At 32.7% G+C, this 27,177-nt stretch overlaps 2 protein-coding genes across 2 annotated transcripts; one reads left to right on the top strand and one right to left on the bottom strand.

The window, feature by feature from the left end:
- The first annotated feature begins 5,826 nt into the window (after positions 1-5,826).
- On the top strand, positions 5,827-7,209 carry LOC132066198 (F-box/FBD/LRR-repeat protein At1g13570-like). Its single transcript, XM_059459561.1, has 3 exons — positions 5,827-6,549; positions 6,645-6,824; positions 6,940-7,209. Exons 1-3 carry the CDS (start codon positions 5,827-5,829, stop codon positions 7,207-7,209), a joined length of 1,173 nt encoding a protein of 390 aa, XP_059315544.1.
- A 1,116-nt stretch (positions 7,210-8,325) lies between these two features.
- LOC132067760 (protein NSP-INTERACTING KINASE 1-like) lies at positions 8,326-13,387 on the bottom strand. Its single transcript, XM_059461070.1, has 11 exons — positions 12,982-13,387; positions 12,681-12,810; positions 12,307-12,378; positions 12,062-12,205; positions 11,897-11,968; positions 11,629-11,688; positions 11,379-11,479; positions 11,064-11,213; positions 10,265-10,606; positions 9,427-9,806; positions 8,326-9,039 (listed from the first exon to the last, which is right to left on the bottom strand). Exons 1-11 carry the CDS (start codon positions 13,082-13,084, stop codon positions 8,719-8,721), a joined length of 1,875 nt encoding a protein of 624 aa, XP_059317053.1. The 5' UTR covers positions 13,085-13,387; the 3' UTR covers positions 8,326-8,718.
- Positions 13,388-27,177: the final 13,790 nt, after the last annotated feature.

The raw sequence follows: 27,177 nt of genomic DNA, 5'->3' as shown, positions 1-27,177 counted from the left end.
GTAATAGTATGCTTAGATAGTCAAAGAAATGGGTTCATATCTACTATTTGAAAAATGCTATTTAAGCCGAATTGTGTTTGATAGACATACTTGAGGTCGAGTTCAGAGATTCAATAGGAATAATGCCTAGTTGAGGTGTAAAATGAAACAAAAATACAAGTTTAAGGGGGCTGCATATGGATTATTTTTGTACTTCATGTGAAGCAGTCATTTTAGAATCATCAATAGGGCCACCACTGTCCCTCCCTGACAATTTTTATGACATTTTCTCTTTATACTTCTTTCCATTACAATTGCTTTAATGTCCTCATAATACCACTTATATGTACACTCCATTCGTCTCAATTTATGTGATAAATTTTGGAGTTTTGGGCTAAAAACATCCCTGAACTATGGGCCAAACCTAGGATACATCCTTGTGCTATACTAACTGGCCAAAAACATCCCTTATCTATCCCAGAAGTAGCAACATTCATCCCTCCGTGAGTTGTTTGTCAAAAAACTAACGGCTAAATTAGATCTTCCTGTTCTGTCCTCTTTCCAATCGTCTTCTGCAACAAATCTTGCGCTATTCCAGTCTGTTTCGTGAAGAGGAACAGGTTCAAGAAGGCAGTTTGCCATTGTCAAAAAATCGGATTGCCGCAAACGAGCTCTGTTTTGAGTGAATATTATTGCAAAAGGTTGGGAACGTTTTGGAGAGTTCATATCTGGAATTTGGTGAAGGATTCTGTGTTTTTTTGGGTGAAATTCTGCTGTAGATTCATTTTTGTAGACGAAGAATAATGTTGAATTTCATAAACAGCCTTAATTTTCATCTTTAATTCCTGCAAATTTCGGTCTCCTTCACGCATTCACTCTTAACACAAAATCCAAATATTTTCTTCATTGTTCGTGGAACTAGCTAGCTTGTTTTCTTCAGTTTCAGAATTATGCTCTTCAATTGGGAACTTGGTGAGCAAATTTTTTGATAAATTGATTTAGTCTTAATCATGAATCCTCCTGCCTCTATGAATCTATAATAAAACTTGGTATCACAAAAAATATGATGGTGTAGCAGAGTTGAAGTAGATTATTTCTCTTCCCAATATTCTAGGCTATTTAGAATGGAAGAGAAGTCCAGTTTATGAAGCCATATCTTCACTTAAGGTTGAAGAAGATCCGTGAGAGATACTTTTTTTTTTTTTTTTTTTTTGGTTGGGAGGGCGCTGTGGCTGTAGCTCTGTTAACAACTAACGAAGATATTTGATCTAAATAAGCTATAGATATTTGAGTATAAGGTGGATATCCCAAAGACTAACTTTGGAATTATTTCTGTACTTCATGAGAAGCAGTCATTTTAGAGAAGTTGCAAGATTATTAAACCAATCATCATCACTAGGGCCACCACTTTATACCTTCTACCAAACAGAGTACAAAATGAAGTCCAATCTTAATAATTTTAGATCCCGCCTTATCCCATTAACCTTGGGATTATTTTATCCCACCTCCCAGATGGGATAAATTAGTCCTACGATTATAATGTCGGGATAATTTAGTCCGCATGCCAAACGACCCCGGGTAAATGAGAAGCTAAGAGTTAAATTATTTTTAAATATAAAAAGATATTATTCGTTTTTGTACAAACTAAAAAAGGAAGGTGCGCATGAGTTGGGACAGAGAAAGGACTATATGAGTCAAATTTATATTTTAATTTTGTATGGTGTTACAAGAAACGATGAGAATTGACTGTACAAACAAACCTCTCTATAATTAGAGCCGGATCCACGATTTAAATTCTATGTGTTCAATCTTAAGATTTTTAATATTGACCCCTTATATTTTTAAAGTTATGATTTCATATCTACTACTTATTACAATTTTAATAATTCTTTTTACATATAAATTTATGTGTCACATCGAAAGTTAGGGGTTCAATTGAACCCCCTCTTACAATGCTAGATATGCCACTATGTCCGAATATTTTTTGGTTGCTAAAGCGAAATGCTATTATAGGGAACATGTAATATAACATAACATAAAATGTCGATTCCAAAAAGACTTAACTTATAAAATATTGTTATAAAGGATGATTATTATAGAAAAGTCTGATTTTATATTTATGTTAAGTTTGCAGTCACGGCTAAAAAAGAGTATTGGATTTTAACATATATACTCTTGAATCATTACTACTTGTAGTTATTGTTTCCTTTTTAGTCAATTGTTTCTTTTTCCCGAACTGCTTTTATTTGCTTGCCTTGAACCGAGGGTCTACAGAAAACAACCTCTCTAGTTTTCTAAGCTAGGATAAAGTTTGATACACTCTATCCTTCTCAGACCCCATTTGTGAGACTACACTAGACGACGTGTTGTTGTTATACTCTTGAATCAATTAAAAGAAAAACGAACTTTACTAGTTAAAAACTAAATCAAACAAACAATATTGCTCCGTAGATGTCTCTCTTCTCGCTCTTTACTACTGGTTAAAATATTGTATTTTCAATGTATACAGGAATTGGTCAAAAATACCCTTAACGTATTAAAAATGGTTCAAATTTGTTCTCCTTCCATCTATTGGCCCTAACGTTAATTTTTAGATTAAGAATGTCCTTCCTTCCACCTATTAGACCCCAATTGCCCTTACCGTTAATTTTTTGCTTAAAAATGCCCCTCCTTTTAACATAATTATGAGGTGACACATGTGGGGTTTTAATTAAATAAGTGGCATTGATTTATTGCTCCATGTGGCCCTATCCATAAATAACCTCATCCATTCTGGTTAATCCAAAACAACTAGAAATCATTTATTCATACCAAATTTTTTCAATGTTTTTCACGTTTTGCGACTGAATAGATTAAAAAGACAACAATATCATCTTTATTTGAAGCTGTAATTTTTGGTTCAAAATCAATGCAAACGAGCTCCAGTCGATTGAAGATCTAGGTTCAACTCATCTTCTTTATCCTTTAACAATGGTGAATTCTTAAAAATCTAGACCCAACAATTAATTTCAAACAAATAAACTTTGATAGGTCAGTTTAGTTCTGGACTGGTTTCAATATCCACGTGCACCAATAAGTCAGTATCATCTATTTAGTTAAAGTCACGCATATGTCATCTCATAATTATATTAAGAGCATTATCATTTTTAACCGTAAGGGCAACTTGGTTACAATAGGTGGAAGGAGAGACATTTTGAACCCCAAAATTAACATTATGCCTATGTTTGATGGTCGTCACCCATGGCCAAGGTTTCATAATGTACAGTATGATATTGTATTGTACTGTATTAATGAATACAATGTTTGAATGGACTGTATTATTTGTTGTGGTTTAATAACATTTTTATTGTTTGGTTTGACTATATGATACTATATAATAACATGGAAGTTTTATTAAAATACCTTTAACCCTTGATTACAAACTAGTTTATATATATTAATAAAACTAAGATAAAAGATAAAATAGGAACTTTAAAAAATAAGTAGGTGGTGGGTGGTGGTGGTCATTGGGTAGGCGGTGGGGGTGGTGGGGATGGTAGGGCGAGGGTGGGGTGGGTTTGGGTATGATGGAGGTGGGTGGGTGGGGTGGGGGTATAATGGGGAAATGAAATATGTAACCACGCAAAAATCACCAAATCCCTGGTTACAAAAATTGAATTTTTTCACGGTTATATAACCATAGAATTGCAATGGGTCTACAACACCGTACAACATAATTTTAGAAACAATAGAGACAAATATGATTTCATAGAAAACAATATATTAACGAACCACGGGAAACAACCATCCAAACAGGGGTAAGGGCAATTGGAATCCAATAGGGGGAAGGAAGGCAAAATTAAACCTTTCCAATACGTTAGGACATGTTTTACCCTAAAAATAGATTCTACGAGAGCCTAATTATGGTTTTACAAAACTGAAAAGAAGGCAATTGCAATTATTCCATTTTACCATATATATATATATATATATATATATATATATATATGGTAATATATATATATGCTGTCGCCTTTGATTACACCATGTAAGCGTGAACTCTTCAGTTTCTTCACATTCATTCTCAGGTTCATCTTCTTTTTCGTTACTTACTGTTCTCTTCATTTGTTAACAGAACTCTCTGCTTTTATGGTTCTGGTTCTATAGGATTTTTAAATCAAGATTGTATTTTTATTTTCTTGGCATACTTCAATCAGATGAAATTTAATTGGGGTTTGCTTATAATTTGATGGGGTAACGTTGCCATGCATGTGTTGTATTGGTAGGTCTATCATGGATGTGTCTTCAAATAGCTACAGCAGAATTTTATTAAAGGTTCAAATATAAAGAAGTAAACAAGGTTCAACATATAGTATATATACATAAAAAAATGTTTTTTGACCTATACACACTGGCCCCACATGCCCGTTGGATCAATGCAAACTAAACATCAATTTGGAATAAGAACCCACAGCACCTGACCAAAAGACATAAGGAGAGTATTAAGAAAAGGAATCCGGTCTTTGACGTTCCAGGCTTAGCTACTTTTGTCCCGTTTAAGCTGAACCTAGGATTTGTGACTATAGGTTGGCACTCCTTACGCAAATCCAGTGTACGCCACTGTTTGAAAACAATTTTAACTGTGTAATTATGAAAACAACAATTAGGTGCTGAAGGAAGTGTCCAAGTGTTTGTTACCTAGTGATGTATAATGTTACAATAGAAATTAATTTTTCAGTATAGGAGAAGATTCTTTTGTCAACTTAAGTTGTTCTGCTATTGATGTTTGCGCAGCTATAGGTTCTATAATTATGGTAAAATGAACTCAATAATGCTAGTATAACATTACTATTCAGTTTTTTGTTGTGTATTGTGTCTTTACACGTACCAAGACACCTTGTAGTCAACGGCACGCTTAAAGCGCGCTTAAGCCCTAAAGCGAAGCTCAAAACATGTAGAGCGCTTCGCCTCGCTTTGTGTGCGCTTCAGTGTCATCATCAAGGCTCTGAGACATACTTTTCCTTACCAATGAGCCTCTCTTGAAGAGGTGACACGAGATAATTGATATTTCACTTTATCGTAATATTTTTACACTTTCTTTGTCCGCATATTTGTTATTCATGCTTATTGTAATTAGTCTTGGACTAAACACATATAAATTTGCATTTTAGCACCATTGCACCTTTTTCCATTAAATCCCACACTTTATTTGCGCTTTGCGCTTAAAGCCCCAGCTGACGGTAGAGCATTTTTGCGCTTTTCGCTTTTGATAACACTGTATACATTGCAGATAAAGCTGCTAAGATTAACTAGGCTATGCAAATTTTAATAGTAAAGCTATTAGTACAAGAATTAATAAATAAAACGAAAAGCTTGTAAAGCTACTATAGTTCGATGTCAAATCTTGCCGAGTTGGAAAACTTTTTTCTTCTTGTAGCTAGTGAATTCAGTTGATAATGTCATTACTTATAAGCAGCAAAAGATAATGAGATTCCTGTTTTTGTTCATTTAGTTTTCCCTTCTGAATAATAGATCTTAATAATATTTTGGATTCATGAAGTATTGATGTGATTCTTGCTGTAAATTTAGCAAGTCATGGCTATTAAGAGGATATTGATGAGTCATTTTAGTATAATGCACCTTTTAATTTATTTATTTAACAATGTGAGAAGCAGTTGGGTGTTGTCCGTGTAGTGTGTACTCTGATCGGAGTGTTTGGAGATTGCTTACCTGTTGTACTCTTGTTTATTTTCTGCAGATTTTTATTGGCAATAATTTGATTTGGTGCCTCCTAATGGGAAAAAACAACGTTTACCTCCGCCCCATGTACTTAACAACCTTCATGAGAGTGTAATTGATGAAATTTTAATGAGGTTGCCTTTACGAGAAGCTGTGAGGACAAGCATCATATCAAAGAAATGGAGATATAACTGGTGCAGAGTTCCACAACTGAAACTTGATCAAACACTTTGGGAAACAACAGAGGACTTAATATCCCCCGCAATTGGATTTGCGAACATTGTCTATCCCCTCTTGGCCCTTCATACAGGACAAATTACCAAGTTTACCCTCGACATTCCTGATCTGAAAACATGTCCTAATATTGACAATTTGATACATTTCCTCACAAGGAATGGCATTCAACATTTTGTTCTTAAGCCTCCGTTAGGTGACCGATACAAACTGCCTTCTTCATTTTTCACAAGTTTGCGTTTGAGGCATTTGACTCTCCAAAGATGTATAATACGTCCTCCACCGGTCTTTAAGGGATTTGATGGGTTAATTAGCCTGGAACTAAGTTATGTTGAAATTTCTTCTGAATTCCTTGGAAGTTTAATCTCCCATTCCCCGTTGCTTGAGAATTTGGTGCTGAAAGACCCGCGTAATTCAAACCCCATAGAGATTAGTGCTCCCAAGCTAAGGTCATTTGTCTTCCTAGGCAATATACATTTAATACAAATGAAAAATGTCCCTCTTCTTTCCAGTGTTTCATTTGAGCCTACAGAATTTCCTGTAGACTCGGAACGCGATCCTGCCAAGATATTTGAGTTTGTTCCTGCCCTCGAGAATCTCTGCTGGAATCAATTAATGGTAATGTTGTTTCATGACTTAATAGTAATGCATTTTCATAGATGTACCGTGTTTTGGGCTTTGAGTCATCCTGATTTTTAGTATCTTCTTCCTAGGTCTTGGATGCTGGACCATTTGAAGTTATACCAACAAGGCTTCCCTTTGCTCTTAACTGTCTTAAACGCCTTTACCTATCTTGGATTACTCTGCGAGAATTCTTTGAGCTTTCATTTGTTCTTTTCTTGATACGAAGCTCCCCATATTTGCAAGAAATAGAAATTGAGGTTGTTGATGATGTTTATTTTCTCTCTCTTTCTCTTTTATGTGTTTTTCGTATCCAGTGACTTTCTTATTCTGCATTGTATCTTCAGTTTTAAATCCAGGCTGACGGGTTTCTTTAATCTTTCTTAGGCATTTGTTAATCCCTGGGACGTTATTGATGAGATTCCTGCAAGCTTCTCAGCTATGACATTTAATCACCTGAGGATAGTTAAGATTAACAATGTAGTAGGAGCAGGAGCTGAAATGCAACTTATCAAGGTTTTACTGGCCAAGTCTCCAGCACTGCTCAGAATGGTAATCAAACTCTGTGAAATGGAAGATAAAAGATCTCTCAAAATACTAGCGGAGATAACAAAATTTCATCGGGCGTCATTTAGAGCAAAAGTTGTGATAATGTAGATTAGTATCTATATCACAATTCTGCTTTATCTTCGCGAGTCTTCAATCAGATCATGATCTTTAGCTAAAATGTTTTGGAACTTGAAAGTGTAATAGAAATGAACGTTGATGTTGCAGTACGTCTGCGTTTTGCATTTGCCACTGTGAAGACTATCAGTTTGGGAACATAAGTGAATCGGGATGGATGTTTTTGACTAATCTGTTCTTATGTGCTAAGTGAAATGGTTTTTACATTTCATGCCTGTTCTTGAATGATCTATGGAATGAGACTCTGATTATTTATTTACAGTAATAATTTTATCTCATATTACTGAATGGAGTTTATCCTTTTTTTCAAAGCATAACGTACTGCTCTAGGTAACTAATCTTTTGATGAATTCATTGTGGTCCTCAAAGTTATTTTGATTTTTTTTTTCTTTTACTTCAATTTGATTTGATGATGACATGAGTTGAGCTTAAATGAAATAGTGAGAGTTAATAATTCATATAGTCGACCCCGATTGAGTTGTAGTTGTTGTTTTATTAAATGTTGAGACATTGTATTTATTTAGTTGTAAGTACGTTGGAGACACATAATCTTTTACCCGCTCATCTTTTTTTCTCAATCATTTAAAAAATAATTGCCATCTAGATTGCACATAGGTTTAGATTCGAGCGAGAGCCCAAACGGGTGAGGCGAGAAGATCTTGATCGAAAGCTCCACTGTTCTGAATAGTGAGAGAATGAAATTCGGGCAAATTGACCGAGATTCTCATCATCTGTAACGATGGGCTGGGTATCCATGTCACATAACCTTTCTCTAGCCAAGAATTCCATATTTCCTTTTCTAACTTATTTTATTCCAAAGTAGCTAGTTTTGATTGAGCTCCTGACCTTTGACTTACCTGATTCCTAAAGAGTACTGTTGGTTGTGATTTCTCAGTTTCAAATTCAAATGGTTAGATAGATTTTAATAGTTTCACTGCGTTTTACATTACTCACTTTGTTTTATTTATATGACACTATTAGTCTATTATAAAAACAAGAGTAAATTTCACTTAAACCCCTTAATCTTAATGGTCAGAAAATAATATCCTTTCACCTTTTGAATGGGAACGATAATCCCTTTGAGCAACATTTTTATATGAGAAATATGGTGCAGTGTTTATAAGCTGAAACTGAAATTCAACAATATTATTCTTACAAGCTCAAGGTTACAATCCACATCCCAGAAAAATTCTCACTCAAAACAGGGGGGGGGGAAAAAAAAACTCAGCCTAAAGGTCAGTTGTTCTTAAATCTTTTTCCTGTACAGTCAGAACATATCCCATGCCTTTATCATCTTCCATATGATCATATATACAAGCTCAATCAGATCCTACCGCAGACGAAAGTTTGGTATTTAAGTGGAGAGTAAAGGAACAGGTCTATCATCCACCGAGTTTCGAACCGTCTGCCACTGGCCCTCGGGGATACTCGGTTATTAAAAAAAACAAGCTCATAATAGCTAAGATTGTCTTTTTTACTATATCACCTTGGCCCTGATAGTTCCATTGCTTGGACAAGCAATGAAGAATCATCGGTAAGATCAGAATATCTTTCTGACGAGGAGAACTCGTTGGCTCTGCACCTCGTGGATTCTGCTCTTTGAGAAGCTTCCCATTTCTCTGCAAGTCCATCTCCTTCGAGCATTCTCACCACTTCTGACATTTTTGGTCTATGACTAGGTTGATATTGAGTGCATATCAGAGCTACTTGTACCATTTCCTCAAGCTCGATCCGATCATATTTGTCCTTTAAGTCCTTGCTCACCAGCACGTCAAGCTTTTTCTCCTGATGAATCTTCTTTACCTGCAACAAATATGCACATTAATATTGTCAATCCCAACAAGAATCAAGATACTCTTTTTTATTTTTATTTTATTTTTTTTTGGTCTTAGTTTTGCCAAACACAGAGTTTAAGAATGTAAATAAGACCGTTGAATCTTGTGATCTTAAACTGAAACCGTGCATAAATTATACTCGTAATATACAAAAAAAATACCCTTTGAATCTTGTGGTTTTAAACATGTCAAGTCATTTCTATAAGGGAATGTCGTTAAAGGTGAAATGCGAATGTTGAATTAAAAACTTACTAAATATAGAAAGGTTGGAAGCATTTTTTTTTCTAAGCAGACTAAAAGGGAAAGTAAGGCAATTGAAACCTTCTCATCACATCGTGGAATGTGTAATACTTACCCAATCGAGCATAGCGCCTTTTTGATTTGCAGCTTTACCGAATTCAAGAGTTCTCTGGCCAGATATCAACTCTAGCAGGAGAATCCCAAACCCGAAAACATCTGTTTTATCTGAGGACTGTCCTGTAGAGAGATATTCAGGAGCTATATGTCCTACAGTTCCCCTAACTGCAGTCGTAACATGTGAATCGCGATGATCCAGTAGCTTTGCCAATCCAAAATCTCCCACGACAGCCTCACAGTCATCGTCGAGCAATATGTTTGCAGCCTTCACGTCCCTGTGAATAATCTTGGGATCACACTGCTCGTGTAGATATAGTAAACCCCTTGCAGCTCCTAATGCAATTCTTTTTCTTGTAGTCCAGTCCAATGGTGGCTTTGCTGCAAGAAACGACAGAAAAACAGCAGCCGTTTAGGACAAGAATAGAGAAACCAATGGCTTCATCAACTATCAATTGTATACTCCCTCCGTCCCAATTTATGTGAAGGTGTTTGGCTTGGCACGAAGTTTAAGAATAAAAGGAAGACTTTTAAAACTTGTGGCCTATAACATCTCACTGAGGGTAAAATGGGAAGTTCTAAGTTAATTTATTACTACTAAATATATAAAGGGGTGATTCCTTTTGGAATTGACTAAAAACTAAAGAATGTCACATAATTTGTGACAGAGGGAGTACTTTTTTTGGTTTAACCATCAGGTATTTGAAGTCCACCAGTTTGACTATTCAGGATTCACCCGGGTAAGCCCACTGTTGGTTAAGGGTGACGGGATTTCAACCATCCCACCATACTTTTCGATGAAAATTGCATAATCTTTAGTTCTTTAAGGTTGTTTTTACCTTTGAGACGAGAAGCAACGCTTCCATTAGACATGTAAGGGTAAACAAGAAGCCTTTCAGTAGGTGTCATGGAGAACCCATACAGATGGAGGAGATTGCGATGCACTGCCAAGCTGATCATTTCAACTTCAGTTTGAAATTGCTTGTCTCCTCCAATTGCACTCCCGTCTTTGAGCCTTTTTACAGCAACAATTGTGCCATCACTAAGACAACCTTTGTAGACGTTCCCATAACCGCCTTTCCCGAGTATGTTCTTGTTGCTGAAGTTGTTTGTGGCAGCTTGAAGTTCCCTAAATTGGAACCTCCTCAAGTTTCCCAAGCACACTTGTTCATGATGTTGTTCTGAAATTATCAACAATTATATTAACAAAATTTGTTCTCCAAGTTAAATCAACACATTATTAGTACCTTGTACTTATTTTAGCCTATGTTGCTCGGTTACGGTTCTGAGTATATGACATATCAAGAGGTCGAATTTATCGTCCCACAAATTTTATTATTCAGGGGTACAGATCAGCACATTTTTCTTCTTGAAAAATAACTTACATTTTTAGTCAACAATGCAATTTAACTCGATTTCTATTTTGATTTTATTAGCTAAATGACCTATGGTTATCGCATAACTATGAATTGTTTTTATTTTTTATTAATTAAGTTTTCATGGTTTACTAGTTACTTCTAAACTTCACTGACCCAGTGCTGTGATGCGGCTTGCGTATTGGAGGACCCGACACGGGTGCAATGGTATTTTTTGAAGGATTTTCGAGCAACATAGGTTTTAGCTATATGTCAGACTTACCATTGATGTCAAAGAAAATTTGCTTGTTGTGCTTTTGTCTCCACCAAAGAAAGAAACCAAAGCCAATAATTAGTAAGCAGATGCATCCAAGACTTGTCCCAAATGCTAAGGCAACTTTGTGAGTTTTAGGTCTTCCAAAAGGCTGAGCATCTGAGATATCACAAGAGATTTTTCAGTCAGGAAAATGACTATACAAATTTTTACATGATTTCATCAATGGAAATTACCACCAACAACAACTATACGCCTCGGTCCCAAACATCGTTATTATTTAAAACAAAAAAAAAAAATAAGAGGATGATTCAAGATTCTTACGTGGTGAGTTGTTCAAAGTTAAGGGCATAGGCATGGATGTTGTTGTCCCATTGCATTCTGGTTCTTTCCCAGTTGGACATATAATAGGATTTCCCAAAAGGCTGCATCAATGAGAGACAAAAAAAAAAAAAAAAAAAAAAAAAAAAAAAAAAAAAAGCCAGCAAATTAAAATATAAAAAAATGATTTCTTTTCTCTAATCTTAAGCAAAGGGAAAATACTGAATTTCAAAGAATTGTTCAAGAAACTTACTTGAATGTTTTAGCCAGAAGCCTTGGCACGGGACCACTCAAATTGTTGAATGACAAGTCTCTAGAAAAAACAACAATAACCCCATCAGAATATAATCATGAAAACAGCAAGCATGAAAAAGAAAAAGGGCAGCCCGGTGCACGAAGCATCCCACGTTCACGCAGGTATTTCCGCGACTCAAACGCGTGACCTATAGGTCACAAGTAGACAACTTTCCCGTTTCTCACATGAGAAAATAAACAAAGATAAATGAGGCTAAGGAACTTACAGAAGAGTCAGTTGAGTCATATTGGACAATTTCAAAGGAACAGCTCCACTAAGACTATTGTTGTTTAGTCTCCTATGTAACAATTCAAAAAAAAAAAAAATCATTAGTTATTGTAATTTAAGAACTCACTTTTATCTCAAGATCTTTTAAAATTTCTTTGCTTACAAGTATTGGAGGCTTTTCAATTGAGCTAAAGATGGAGGGATTTCACCAGTGAGCTGATTATCAGAAAGATCAATTGTTTTAAGTTTTTGAAGCATTCCAAGTTCAGTTGGAATTGGCCCTGATATATTATTGCTCTGCAGAAGCCTGTAAGACACAAATATTTACAACAATATTAGTATACTATTTTTCCATCTTCTTGAATCAATCATTTGAAATTTCAATTTTTTTTCTTATAAAGTACTCACAGTAGATCCAAGTGAGTTAAGTTGTGGATGTATGGTGATATTTTCCCAGACAAACTTTGGCTTGGACTTGCCCTGCAGAATTCAACAAAATTAAAATTCTTAACTATTTTTAACATAATTTTGCTATTTTCAGAAAGACTTTCATTTGTTTCAAGGCCAAAATCATAAAACTAGAGAATACTCATGAAAATTTGTAATCCCTCCGCCCCTTGATGAGAGGTCTCGGGTTTGAGCCCTGTGTATTGAAAAAAATCTGTTAGGGAGCGCTCCCCCTTAAACGGACCTTACGCAGTCTGGATTAATCAGGCTCTAATGCAGGTATCAAACGGCGGGTGGCAAAAAAAAAAAAAAAAACAAAAAAATTGTATACTTACAAGCCAGTGACAAATTTATCACTTGAACAAGTGATCATAGTCCAGCTACATGGATCAACAGAACTGTCATCCCAATTCAAAACACCATGTGGATCATGCAATGAGTTCTTGATCTCCATTAAAGCTTGCACTGCCCAAAATCAACATACAAAAAATAAAAAGGAAAATAATGAATTTCTTTATATTTTTTAAAAAAATTGATCATATCTCATTCCTTTCAAAATTTTCAGAAACCCCATATAAGTTTAAACTAAAAAAAATCTCTCAGTTTCAATCTTTATGAGAATTAACAAGAACTAACCTTCATAATTAACACCACTAGGTGTAAGCATAGCACTTGTATAAACCAAGAAACTCAATAATACTACAAAAGCAAAAACACCATTGATACTTCTTGTTTCCATTGGTCTTTAAAGTCCAAGAAACAACCTTAAAAAAGAGCAAAAATGAGAATTTTTTTTATGAAAGAAGAAATTTGGGACTTGGTTTTTTTAGTTTGATTTTTGGTAAGACTTTCAAACCAACCCAAAAAACACAACTTTTATTCAACAAATTTGGAGAATTGGAAAATGGTACAATTCTTCATTTTACAGAAACTTACACTCACTCACTCAAAGTCTCAAACAGCTTTATGTCAGAGTTTTTCAAAAAAACAGAGTTTTTTGGTGGTTCAAAAAGTGAGAGCTAAAACAACATGCCAGCCACTTTTGCTCAGTTAAGCAAAGTATAAATATAGTAACTTTTCTGTAAAAAAAAAAAATAAAAAAATAAAAAAAAAAAAGTGGGGGTGTTTATTTAATTAACCCTGTCTTGATAAATTCAAAAGGTGGTGAAAAAAGAAAAATTCCTTCAATCATACATTGGTGTAGAGGGAAGGTTACTTTTAACCTAATTTTTTCACTGTTTATTTTTTTAAGAATTACTTCCTCCGTCTATGTGATATAGTTTGATTGAGCACAGAATTTAAGAAATAAAGGAAGATTTTTAATCTTGTGACCTAAGACAAGCCAAAAGATATTTGTGTAGTTATAAATCATCTCAAGAAGCCGTAAAGGTTAAATTTAAAGTTAAATTATTATCAAATAAAAAAGAACAGATAAAAAAGAAAAGTATATCACATAAATTAGGGGAAGAAAGTAAAAAGATGTAAAGGGTATTTGAGATTTGAGAATCTGACTGTTAAGCACTAAAATGATTATTATTAAATATTTTTATTCTGAAAATTCTTTTTGTGGGTCATGGGGGTTAGAGTAGGGGTAAGTAGGACATGCTTATTGGGATTGCTTCAATGTATGCTGAGCTAGCTTTAATTAAAGAAACAGGGAATCTAATATTCTCTGTGAATTTTGTGATCTGCAAAAAAATTGTTATTTTAGGAGAAACTATTCATGGATTTATGTGCAGACATACTAACACTGACCTCTTTCCCAGAATCCAAGGACAGTATTTGCCTAGACTACAAATGTAAAAAAAATTAAATTATTAGTGTAAATTATTTTGTAATAGCATGTTAGTTATTATTTTTATTTATCGGTTAAAATTATTGTGAAGACTTACTTATAACTACTTTATCAATGACTTAGTTTTGATTATATTGTTTATATAGTTAACACAGGCACTGATGCGGAGCTACTATTTTACTTACGGGTTCGATAGAATTCATAAGTTTTGATCCAAATTATGTATTGTGTTCATAAATTCACTTAATATGTATAAATAATTTAACAAGAATTCAGTAAATTATTTTTTTTAAATATCAAAACACGTAAACTCAAAATTGTAGCTCTACCCATGCAACATACTGGGAAGGTCATATTTGAGCTCCCCAATTCAGTGGAATTTTAAAATAAAAACTTCAAATTTAATTTGTGACTTATGTTTAACTTTATCTCATTCCAAATTCCAATACTACTGAGTATAGATAAAGTTTCCTGGGAGTTTGGCCATCCTCAACAAGTTGGATTATTTAGGTGAAAGAATTCATTGATTTATGTGATACTAATTAAGCTTATCTTTTTACAGTAAATCCAAAGATATTATCTTTTGCCGGGCATATAATAGAAGTTCATACAGTTTTTTTTAATAAATAGAATTATTTTTTTCTCCATAATCATTTTCACTCGAAATTTTACTAGTACTCCTTAGTCTAATAGCCTTATTTCCCCTCAATTAGTATGACCTTTGCATTTGTAAATTATATAAGAACTCAATTTTTAATGATTGTGATTAGTAATTAATTTCTCTTTGTAATCTATACTAGGAGTACGCAATAGATAAAATAGAGGCAAAGTTAGAGTTTTAACTACAAGTTTGGCGACATCTAGTAATTTTGGTAAAAAATTGTATTTGTGTTAAAAAAAAAAAATCACTGAGCAAGTTAGTAATTTATCCAGACTCTGTAAATTACAATTTTTTCTAGAATCTAAAACTCATAAACTTAAATTCCGAATCCACGTTTATAGACATCCAGGAGTAATTACCTTAGATTGTCCACAAAAGTTGTTTTTTCACTACTTTTAGTAGTTTTATCATTTAGAGAGTTAATTTTGTTTCGACACTATCTGTTAAATTAATCACTCATACACCAAATATATGAGGAACGGATCGAGAGAATTACTATTATAGTGTGTCCCAAAGGTCAGTGATGGTAGTCTGACCTTTTATAACAGTCATCTTCCATAGTATTTCACTATAAAATTCAAACCTCTTTAGAATCGATTTTAACATTATGCTATATTATATGTCTTCTATAACAAAGATTTCACTATAACGGTCATTAAAAGACAGAACAAATGACAACGTTATAAAGAGATTTTTATAATAATATTTCACTATAACAATCATCAAAAATCGAACAAACGACATCGTTATAAAGAGGTTGGACTGTATTTGCAGTATTTCTGTATTTATTTTCACAAAAGCTGGAGAAGTGGGGTTTAAAAGGCATGCAAATGGGTGAGGACAATCAAAGAGTTTGACTTTGGGTAAGTAAAGTGGAAATCTTTTTTTTTTTTTTCAGTAAAGTGGAAATCTTTAAAGGTTCGTTTGCTCAACATTCCATCTTTATTCTTTGAGAAAAAAAATTTCTTTTTTTAATCAATTTTCTTTTCGTTGCCAGATGTGGAAATAGAGGAGGTGATTAAAAAACTTAAGTTATATACTATTTGTTAGTGTAAGAAACTTTGTGCTATTAGGTAACAAAGTTTATTTTCCAGAAAATGACTTTTTATGGTTTGCTACAATTTGATTAGAAGAAAATATTTGTATAAAGATCTTATGTTTTTCATTATATAACTGAACTAATATTTATAATGCACTAAAGTAGCTCTATTAATTATCAGTATCATTTTTTCTTAATTCAGGTGAAAATGAACTAATTCGAATACCACAATTATTAAAAATAAAATAAATAATTATCACTTTTTCAACCAATAAAAACTAAGTGTCTCGAATGAGCCTCTAAGGGGTGTGATTACGAGTTTACATTGTCCTTTAGCCTTTTAATTTAATTTCTTTCTTAATTACTCCCTTCGATCGATCCATAATATAACTGTTTTTCTAGCTTTTTTAATTAATGTATTAAGTACAGTAATTTTCTAAATGAACATGTCAAATCCTTAAAACTCTCTATTATGAACCGTAAGGAATACTAAATCTCTCTTCTTCTTTTTTTCTTTCTTGATTTTAGTACGGTTCCTTTTCCTCTTTTCAAATCTACAAAGACAGTAGAAAATATCTATTTCATAACATAAACAATACTATATCAAGTCTAGGCGAAAAGTTTAATCATAAAGAGAAAAGGGAGTTTTTGACAGCATATTGTTGAAAGTGATCATCTTACCTAAAAATTTAAATGGTTAGAGAGAAAATATTTTTAGTATTTAATTATATTGTCAACTGATACAAACAAAGTTCACCCAGTTGAGAAAATAATTTTAATATCTCAAAAAGAAGTGGTCAAAATTTTGTCTAGATTCATATTCTGAATATCATATTAACTAATTTTAATATACTACTTAATTATTTTGAATAACTATTATCTTTTATCATTATAGCGGTTATCTCTATTAGCTAGCATATTGATGGCTAGGTAATTACTATTTATAATTCTTCATTATGAGTAAATATTAATAGCTTCAAACGTTTTCTTCTGGCAAATGAACTTTGACTATTCAATGGCCGGGTTTGAATGTCCATCTTTAAGGTGACATTATAGGCTACAACGTTAAAGTTATAAGGGGCTATTGGCTTCTCTTCCTATAAATAAGTACATATTATTAACTCTCTGTGTAAATGGAAAACGGATACAAACACATATACTTTCTCTTATATTTTTGCGCTGGATTTTATTTCTTGTGAAATCTTTGTTGGATTCTGATTTCTAACTTTATACTGTAAGAATCAATTGACGTGATACACGCATATCAAAGCGAAATATCCCAAGACAATTGCCTTAATTAATATGCCTTAAACTAAGTAAATTCACTAAAGTATTCGTAATCGATTATTTTCCGTAAGATTTTCAATCCACCCTTCGGTTGACAAGCCAAAGCATAAGTAAATTTTCTGCATGTAAATGTTAAACTTATTCACGTCGGGGAAAGAAAAGGAAAATTAATAAAAATATTTAATACTACTTTTTAAAGTACACAAAGACATAATGATGCCAAAAAAGGTGAGAATCTCGAGATAAGCTCGAGATTGGTGATGTAATGGCTCCTCGTGAGATCTTTATTGAAGAAATTATTAGTACTACTTTTTTCTTTTGCTTTTCCTTTTTTACCGATAATAATAATAATAATAATAATAATAATAATAATAATGCATATATGTGGATGGAGTTTACTTAATTTATTTGATGCCCAAAATGTTTATACATGTTGAAGAATGTAGTCCGACCAATATTATATTGTAAGCATAACATTAGAAACAAAAAGCTGCAGATTTCATTTTTATCAATCTTTGTCCCTACCACCACAGAGCCAAAAGTTTAATAAAAAATTTAGGAAATATTGCACTATTATTTTTATAGAAAGGAATTCAAAAGGTTATACATTTTACATTAAAAAAAAAGTATTTTATACAAAGTATAAATTTTTTGACAAAAAAAAATCAGTGAAACTCCCTTCATCATACATTATTCACCACTGCCTCCACTCATACATTAGTGAAAGTTTACCCGCATCATGTGTTTATAACTAATGAATGCATGCTTTTGAATATACACGATTATCACTTAATTATGATTATTAATTGATATATATTTTCACTTTATTAATTATTTAACTATAATAAGTTTTATTAATTTTAATATAAACACACCATGTAGGTAAGTCTTTACCCTCCACCCACCTCCAAAAACCTCAAAATTGATAAATATCTGAACTAAAATTTAGAACTCATGATAATGCTTATTGAGGAGATAAATAATAGGGCAACTTACAAAAAAATACCTTTTAATAACAATTTATAATATTTACAAATCGTAGCTAGTTTTTTGTCAGATTTAACAGATTTTAAATATAGAGAAATACACGGAAATACAAATACAGAGTTCACATTTTTGAAATATACCAAATACAAATCGCGAGTAAAATAGGGCATGATTTATGGAATAGATTCTCTTCTTTCATTTTAAATGGTAAGTCAAATTAAATCAACCATGTATGACGCATAACTGCGTCGAAGTTCCATAACAACCCACGTTTCTCTCTCCAAATTACTCCATTCCAAACTTTTAGAAATACTTCCAAATACGTAAAAATATACACCGAAATACAATGAAATATGGTTGATTGTTTAAGAAATATAAAATTGTAGTATGTGTATGTACAATGGAATACAATGAAATATATCGAAAAGTTTCGTTTAATACATTGAAATACAACGAAATATCTGCCATTTCACTTTTCTAACCAAGATCAATCATAGTTTATCCTTAGTAGAAACAGACGAAATTCATCCATTACCTTATTCACCAACCCATGATCAAGATAACATGATATCGTAAGAGAGGCAACAATATATCAGGCATTTCATCAAACACCTTCTTTCGCATCATTATATCTCTAAGTGCCATACTTACTTGAAAAGATTGTAACTTGAGCATATGCATATCTTAACGAGAAGGAAAAAAAATATTAACACGATTTCATAGGAGAGTTGAGTTCCAACATATTTGAGTCGCATTTACACGTTGGTAATAACTCCAAGAAAGTAGGAATTGAAATCAACTTCTACTAGATCATTGAATCGATATATATCAGGTAATCACAAAAAGCTTAAGCTTTATGGTTGTGATGTTCATTATTCCAAAACTTGCTCGATTTTAAGAAGAAGCCATGGATTCGGCATCACCGATGGCAATAGGAGAGAGAATTTTTTCCGGCATCACCGACGGCAAAGAGCAGCCTTTAAAGGAGATGCTAAAAAGTGAGGGGAAAGGGAAAGGAAAGAGGAGAGAGAGGGTTTTATCCGGGAGAAGATGATAAATGTGTAGTGAGGCTATAAAGATGCATACGTGTATTTCAAAAGCTTTTGGATTAGTTATGAAATGTAATTTTGGAAAAATAAAGCTACAAAAATTAAATAAAAAAATAAGGTAGTTATTATTCATAAATAAGTCAAAGGTAGCTTTCCTAAATAATATTCGTGAAATGTACTTATCATCTGCCATTGTTGGTAGTTGTTTGATTTAGAAGATTGTTTTCGAAATTGAAATATTTTTTGTTTAATTATCAGATGTTTGAATTTACTGACTCGACTAATCTGAAATCACATGGCAAAAGACTTACTTTAAAAGATTTTAACCTAATTAATTCAAATTCAAAAAATAAAAAGCTCATCAAAACAGGTTTTACTTTTTAGCACTTTTTTAATTTCATTCCAAAATTCGAACCCGAATGAAACGAAGATTACTCTTAGCTAGTTTAGAAAATTAATCGTACTCCGTCATAAAAGGGGTATACATGGAGGCATATTTATGGATTTATGATTAAGCAATCCATATTTTTACTTTAATTTTTTACTTGTGAGGTTAACTTCTTGATTTGGTATAAACATTGAATTTTTAACTAAAAGGCATCACCATCTAACTAGCTCCAATTATGTCGTTTAGATTCTCAATTCACACTCATTAATAATAATTTTAAAAAAAATCGTGTGCTTGGAAATTAAGGAGAAATATACAAATAAATTTATCTTCAAGGCATTAGAAAATCAAGAAACCTCCTATTTCAGTAATCAAATTGTGCAATTTTTTCATTTGGAATTTTTTCATGACTTCCTTTTCAATAGTTAAAAGAAATATGAATACAGAAATCGCATTTCACAATTTAGAGGCTCAGAATTTTCTTAACAGGAAATTAAACTCCCCGAATTTAAAATTAACCAAAAATGGATTTGTAGGGTCACTCATTAGAATTCATAAATCATAATACACGTGTAACGTGGACATGAACATCATCACGTTGACCTCAGTCAAACACTCTTTAGTTAGATTGTCTTTTGGATCATAATTGAAACTCAATTGCTTCTTTTGATGCATCCTTATTAACGTTCTAATTAATCATTGTTATGGATTAGAATTTTGCTAATAATAAATTTGATTGACACTTATTCAAACATTCTTTAGTTAGATTGTCTTTTGGATCATAATTGAAACCCAATTGCTTCTTTTGAGGCATCCTTATTAACGTTCTAATTAATCATGGTTATGGATTAGAATTTTGCTAATAATAATTTGATTGACACTTATTCAAACATTCTTTAGTATGATTGGCTTTTGGATCACAAACGAAAACTTTTTCCTTTTTTTCTTTTTGTTTCCTTTTTTTAAAGCAATGGTCAGAAATTCATCGGTCCCCTATTTTTGAATGATGTCAACATATAAATGGTAATTCTTTTATTTCATCTATATGTCTTACTTTAACTGAATACACATTTTAAGAAAGCAAGGAAAAATTTTAAATCTTGTAGTATTAAATTAATAATGTGTCAAATTTAACTTATGTGGTTAATAATCACGCGGAGTGTTGGAATTAAAGAGTAATACTAAATATAGAAGGTAACTTTTTTTTTTTTTTTTAATGGCTTAATGCATATGGAAGCCATCAACTTCTCTTTTTTTCCATTTTGGCACTTGTTATTGCTCCTATCAATCCCTGAACTCGTCCTTAAGTGTGTCTATCAAACTCAATTTGACTTACATAGTATTCTATCTTCAATGTAGCAACATGCTAATATATATTCTAATTTAATTATGTCATCTTTTAGCTAAGATTAGCAAAGAATTGAAAGGGAAAAAAGAGTAAACTCTTAATTAAGCCAGCGTGGAAGAGCAGAACCAGCAGAACCCGATACATCCATGACCTAAAGAATAGCTTACCACACGTCTAAAATATTACTTCACCTTCATTAACACGAATTAATTTTTGCTTCTAATAAAAATTAGATTTACAGGGTTTGATGGACGCACTTGAGTTCAGAGGTTCAATAGGAACAACACTTAGTTGAGGTGTCAAAATAGAAAAAAAGGACAAGTTTAGGGGGCTACATATGCATTAAGCCTTTTTAAATTGATATAAAAGAAAAATAAGACACCTAAACTGAAATATAGAGAGTAAATGTTTTTTATGTAGCCAGATTATGTATTAAGATTAGTTTTTTTGTTTTTTGGTTCTAAATGAAATAAGTAGGTCCTCCTAGTTCAGTCAAGATTCAAGCATAATTACAAGTAGAATCCAATACATTAGTGTTGTTCCACAAATGATGCTATATTCTTTCTAGTTAATTCCCCTTTGGTACCTTCTAGTTTTCCATCATTATTATTATAGTACCATGTAAAATTATAAATGACTCAGTAAAAGTCATCATTCCTTAGTCAAGAACATCAGACTAAGAACATCAATTAAAGATGACTACAAAACTATATCATATATGGCCCCTCAATTACAGCTTTCTGCTTCCTTTGTGTTCCCTCAATTGAACAATGTTTACTACACATGTATCCAACTTTATCATTACTGGTTGAATATTGAGAAATTTGGATCTTACTTTGCCTCTAGTAAATTAGTAATTTAATTTTTCATGAACTTTTATTAGTTTTTACTATTTCTCTCTAATGTCTTTCTTTATTCATGGTTTGATATTTTGATATTCTAAGCGTAGAGAAATCACACAAATCCATCTCGAACTTACAGGTTAAACTGGACTGCTAATAATGATATATACTATATGAGAAGTCCTACGGACAAATATCTCCATGCCAAAAATATATAAAAAGCTTAACACCGTTCATTCTTATTACTTTTCAAACATTGATCCTTTACTCTAAACTAAAAAATACTTTGTTAAAATTTGCAAAATTGTTCGATTCTAACAAAACTCTTGTTTCTTTATCCCAAGTACTCCGGAATGCCTTTCGCCTCCTCTAAGAAATAAAACTAAAATTTGAAAAGGGGTATAGTTCCATATTTAGCGAGAGACTTTATTCACTAATCACTATACAATAATAATTATGCCTCAATCTACCAAGTAAGATCAATTACATGAATATTTATCACTATCCATATCAAATAGCATCGAAGATTCAAATCTAAGCAAGTTCATGTGGTACTTTGACTAAGATGGTTCTTGATACGGAAAAGGCTCAAATATGCCATCTAACTATCCGAAATGGCTCATTTATGCCACTCATCAATAGTTTGGCTCATTTATGCCATCGAACTATAGGAAATGGCTCATTTATGCCATTGAACTATAGGAAATGGCTCATTTATGCCACTCATCAATAGTTTGACTCATTTATGCCATCGCCCGTTAATATAAATGACTCATCCATGCCATATTTCATTAAAGCTAATTGGAGGTCACGTGTCATATATGGTATTGTAAAACCAGCTTTAATGAAATATGGCATGGATGAGTCATTTTTATTAACGGGCGATGGCATAGGTGAGTCAAACTATTGATGAGTGGCATAAATGATATTTCCTATAGTTCGATGGCATAAATGAAGCCAAACTATCGACGAGTGGCATAAATGAGCCATTTCCGATAGTTGGATGACATATTTGAGCCTTTATCTGAGCCTTTATCTGAAGCTAACAGATAATATACATTTATCTATAACACATAAGCTAACAGTATCTGAAGCTACCAATAACCAGCCAAGTTAGTCAGTATATAAAAATTGGACAAAATAAAGCCATAGGGTAAATTCAAAAACCACAATAATAGGATCAATGCATGAATATATATGCAGTGATTTTGTCACTTCTTCTTGGTAAACTTTCAAGACATATCAACCAAGTACAACTCCACTTGGTATATAATATATTATATATGTGTATAGTTGATCGCTGGAAACATCTGACAAGTCATTGATTTCTTTTTCTTGTCAATTCTATGATACCTTTAGCTCCATTCATGCATCCCCATTTTCTCTCTCCTCTCTCTATCTCTCTCTCTCTCTCTCTCTATGGGATTCTCTCTCTCTCTCTCTCTCTCTCTCTCTCTCTCTCTCTTATTTTAGTCTCTTGGGTTCTCTCTCTTTCTTCTCCCCTATAGAAGTGAAGCTCAAAAGCGCAACCTCTCTTGGCTCGCCGGCCTCGAGGTTGGTGAGCCGATACCTGAGGCCGAAAGAATAATAAATTAATTAATTTTTAAAAAAAATATAAGTAAATTAAACAAAAAGATAAAAAGTAATGAAAAAAAAAAAGAATGTACTTACTACTAAGTAGTAATTAGAAACTGGAGTAATACTTTTTAGTCTTGGAATTTATATTATGCTTAATTTTTTTTTAACGTGATCTGCATTATTGATTGAAAATAATAATTTATATTTGATCTCTTGAATTTTTTCTTCTATGATATGAATTTACACAAGAATGGGTGGTAGAAGATTTCATTTCATATTGCAAAAGTTTCTTCTATTTCATATTGCAAAAATTTCATGTTCAAATTGTACCAAAAATCACTTAAACCGTTATTTTGGAAGACGAAAAAAACTTAAAGGAGTGGCCCGTCCCTAGCCGCGGCCCGCTTCAAGTTTGGGTTGAGGCACCATTTTGCGGGCCCTTCAACTAAAGGAGCGACCCGTCTAGCCCATTTAATTCTTTGGCCCTTTGGGGCCTGGTAAAACGATTTTGACACCTCTACTTCTTAGCACAAGCTAGTAAATCAACAAACAAATATACTCCAAATTACCCCTCCCACCTCCTCTCCCCTACCCCCACGTGGACACTCTTCAAATAGTTCTTTTTATTTCACAATATCTCTAGATGAGCGTATGTACACCTCAACTATTTCACTGCTTATCTACTCATAATAATGGTCTCGGGGTCAGGGGCGGATTTAGAGGGTAACCCGAACACCCTCGACAAGAAGTTATATTGTATATGTAGGGTAGATTTTTTGTGTTTATACATATATTAAATTTTAAATATCCTAGACAAATGCAAAAAGTTAGCTAAAGTGGTCCAGGGTGTTATTGTCTCCGGCATCCTAGGTTCAATTCCCAAGGACAACATTAATTTTTATATTTAGCTTTTGTTATTTTTTTTCCAAACCCCTTAAGTGAAAATCCTGAATCCGCCATTGATCGGGTGTGGATGAACAGGAGGTAGGGGTTGTGCAAGACAGGAGTGCGAGGAGACCTTATGTTTTTTCATACTCCAACTAGGAAGGTCATTTTCCTAATTTGTAACGAAATTGATTTCCTCGATAAAACATTTTTAATATTTTGACCAATCAAACACGAAAAATTAAAATTACAGACAAACTTCTTTTGTTTTCTCCTTTTTTCCTTTGTAGGAGGGTATTGAAGGGAAAGGCAGTCAAACAAATTGAGTGGAGTTAATATAATTGACCATAATCTTAATTAAAGATTTGCACTTACTGGGTGGTACCCAAATGAGTGAGAAATAATTGATATTTTTACTAGTTGGCTTTGTATGAGAGGGCAATAGAGCAACTATTTGATCTAGCTAGTACTTTATGCAAATTCACATGATTCGTTGCTTTGGATTTGTCTACTAAAGGAGAGAACACATTGTAAAAAGCATCCAAAATTAGTTGACAACCCCAGCCCCACATTTGTCTCCCTTAGTTCACCAGCCTATCCAACTTTAAACTGTACAAGTATTTTGATATGTAGAGAAATCATCATGATCTATGACTTCTATTTACTTGAAAATGTAGCTAGGGAGACCCCTACTAAAAAAATGTGAATTTTCAATGAATATTATATTCGGAGCGTCATCAGAATTATGAGATCCCTGATACAAAGTTCGTCGAAAACATTTTCGACAAGCTAATTTCCAATGAATTTTGTTAGAAAATTACGTCGGAGATTTGCGATTTTTAATTGTGAACCCTTCTGCCTCTAAAATATTATCTTATGTAAGTTACTATAGTATTTTCAAGAAATGATGTATTTGGAAAAGAGAAAACAAAGGAAAGAACATCTTCACATGACCTTTATGTAAAATTTTGTAATAACCTATATATCCTTTTATTAATTATGAACAATTATATTGAAAAGCCTCCAACAACTATGTTTAAAATGTGGTCACGAACGTATAAAGCTGAATAGCAATTAGACAGTTATAACACAATTCAATTAAAAATTAGTTAAGACAATTATATGAATAATCTATATTCATTACGCTCTATTTTGATCTGACCATATATAGAGTAATTAAGAAGGCATATCCCGACAAATTAGCATTCAGAAAGTATATATAATAATGAAATTATTTTTACGCTAATCACTTTCAACATACTATGACATTTCTCCTTAATTCGAATTTCTAATGACAAACTCAAATTAGCAAAGCTATCAATAATTTTGAATAAGGGGGAAAAAGAAATAATATAAAACCCTCACAACTAATGACAGACAATTATACAATTAGGCGGGATGGATTTAGAGAGTTGGTTATGGGTTCACGTGAACTTAATATTTTTTGTTCAGAGCCCCTATATATATATTAAGAAAATCCCTAAATATTTATAAACTTTTTGTTGTGAACTCAGTTGTTATTGAAATATTAACAACAAAGTCGTTATAAAATCAACCTATAAACTTTAAATTCGGAATTCACCACTATTATTTGGTCCAGAGATACTACATGCAGCTGCCTCCAAGCCTAAATGGAAAGACAAAAACATTGAGGAAAGAATGAATCAATTAATATCGAATTATTTTACTTAGTGAAAGCCAAAACTTTCTTGATAAGAACAAGAATCTAACTTTTGCCCTTTCAATCTATATTTTCGTTTGTTTCTTTGAACAAAGTTGGTATATATTCCCATTACTTTGAATCTTTTTTCCAAAATTTACCATCTAATGAAAGGTTGGGATGCTTCCTTCTAAACCTTCCAACTCTCACTCTCTTTTTTAGTGCTACCTTTTACAATCAAAATTCCTACTCCCACCAAATAAAGTAGAAGGAAGAACGTAACAATGAGTTATCTTCTACATAACACCTCCCCCCCCCCCCAACCCAACACCTCTCCCTCCCTTTCTCTAAAAACTCTCTCTCTAAAAAATATTTACACGGCCAGGTTACTTATCAAGTAATTATAAGTAAGTCTCTTGATAATAGTAACTAAGTAATTGTCATCATAAGTAAAATTCACTTATAGTTTAGAAATATCTTTATGTTGTTAGTGTCATTACGTAAAACATTTTTATATAAGTGAATTTTTCTGCCAGTTTATATGTATCTCGACAATTTTACGATAATAATTATCTCTTATCAACATATCGAACAACTTTGCTCGTCAAAATTTAAGCAAATACTGAGAGATCACGTGGAGACCATGAGATTGGCCTACAATTTCTATCCTTGAAAGAGCCTTTTAGTGATGCCTCAAGACCTTAAGTGCAGTGCACTTGTCCATAAATCTAGTACTTCAACTTTCATTGAAGAAAATATGTTCTCCTTTTTCCCACCCCTATTATTCTCTTTGGCTATTTGATAGTAGAATCACCAAAATATTTGAGGTCCCAACAGCCAATATGTTCCACTTCCCACCTGTCACGTTGATGTTACTAAAGTTGTACCAACTAATCTTTTTCCAATAATTTGATTTAACTAAAAAAAATTTAGAAACATGAGGGAAGAAAGTGGAAGAATTAGGACAAGAACAAAGATGTTTTTGTTTTAATTTATGTGTTTTTTTTTTAATCAGTTTTAAAAAAATGTCATTTTCTATATTGAAAAACACTTTGAAATTTCAATATATGACATATCATGTGTAAGATAGCAAGACGCATTTATATACACATTAAACACATCTTTTGTTTAAGATTATCATATTTAACAGTGTTTTTTACTTTTTAAAATTTTGTGTCCAATTAAACTAAAACACATAAAATAAAGTTAAGGGAGATATACTTTAAGTAGGCGTTTGGACATGAGATTTGAAACCATGAGATGAAATCAGCGTTTGGACATGCATTTCATCTCATGGTTTCAAACCATGGTTT

Source organism: Lycium ferocissimum, chromosome 8 (assembly GCF_029784015.1).
Source record: "Lycium ferocissimum isolate CSIRO_LF1 chromosome 8, AGI_CSIRO_Lferr_CH_V1, whole genome shotgun sequence".
Classification (NCBI taxonomy): domain Eukaryota; kingdom Viridiplantae; phylum Streptophyta; class Magnoliopsida; order Solanales; family Solanaceae; genus Lycium; species Lycium ferocissimum.
Note: the sequence above shows the minus strand (reverse complement) of the source record. Positions and strands in the feature narration are given on the sequence as shown.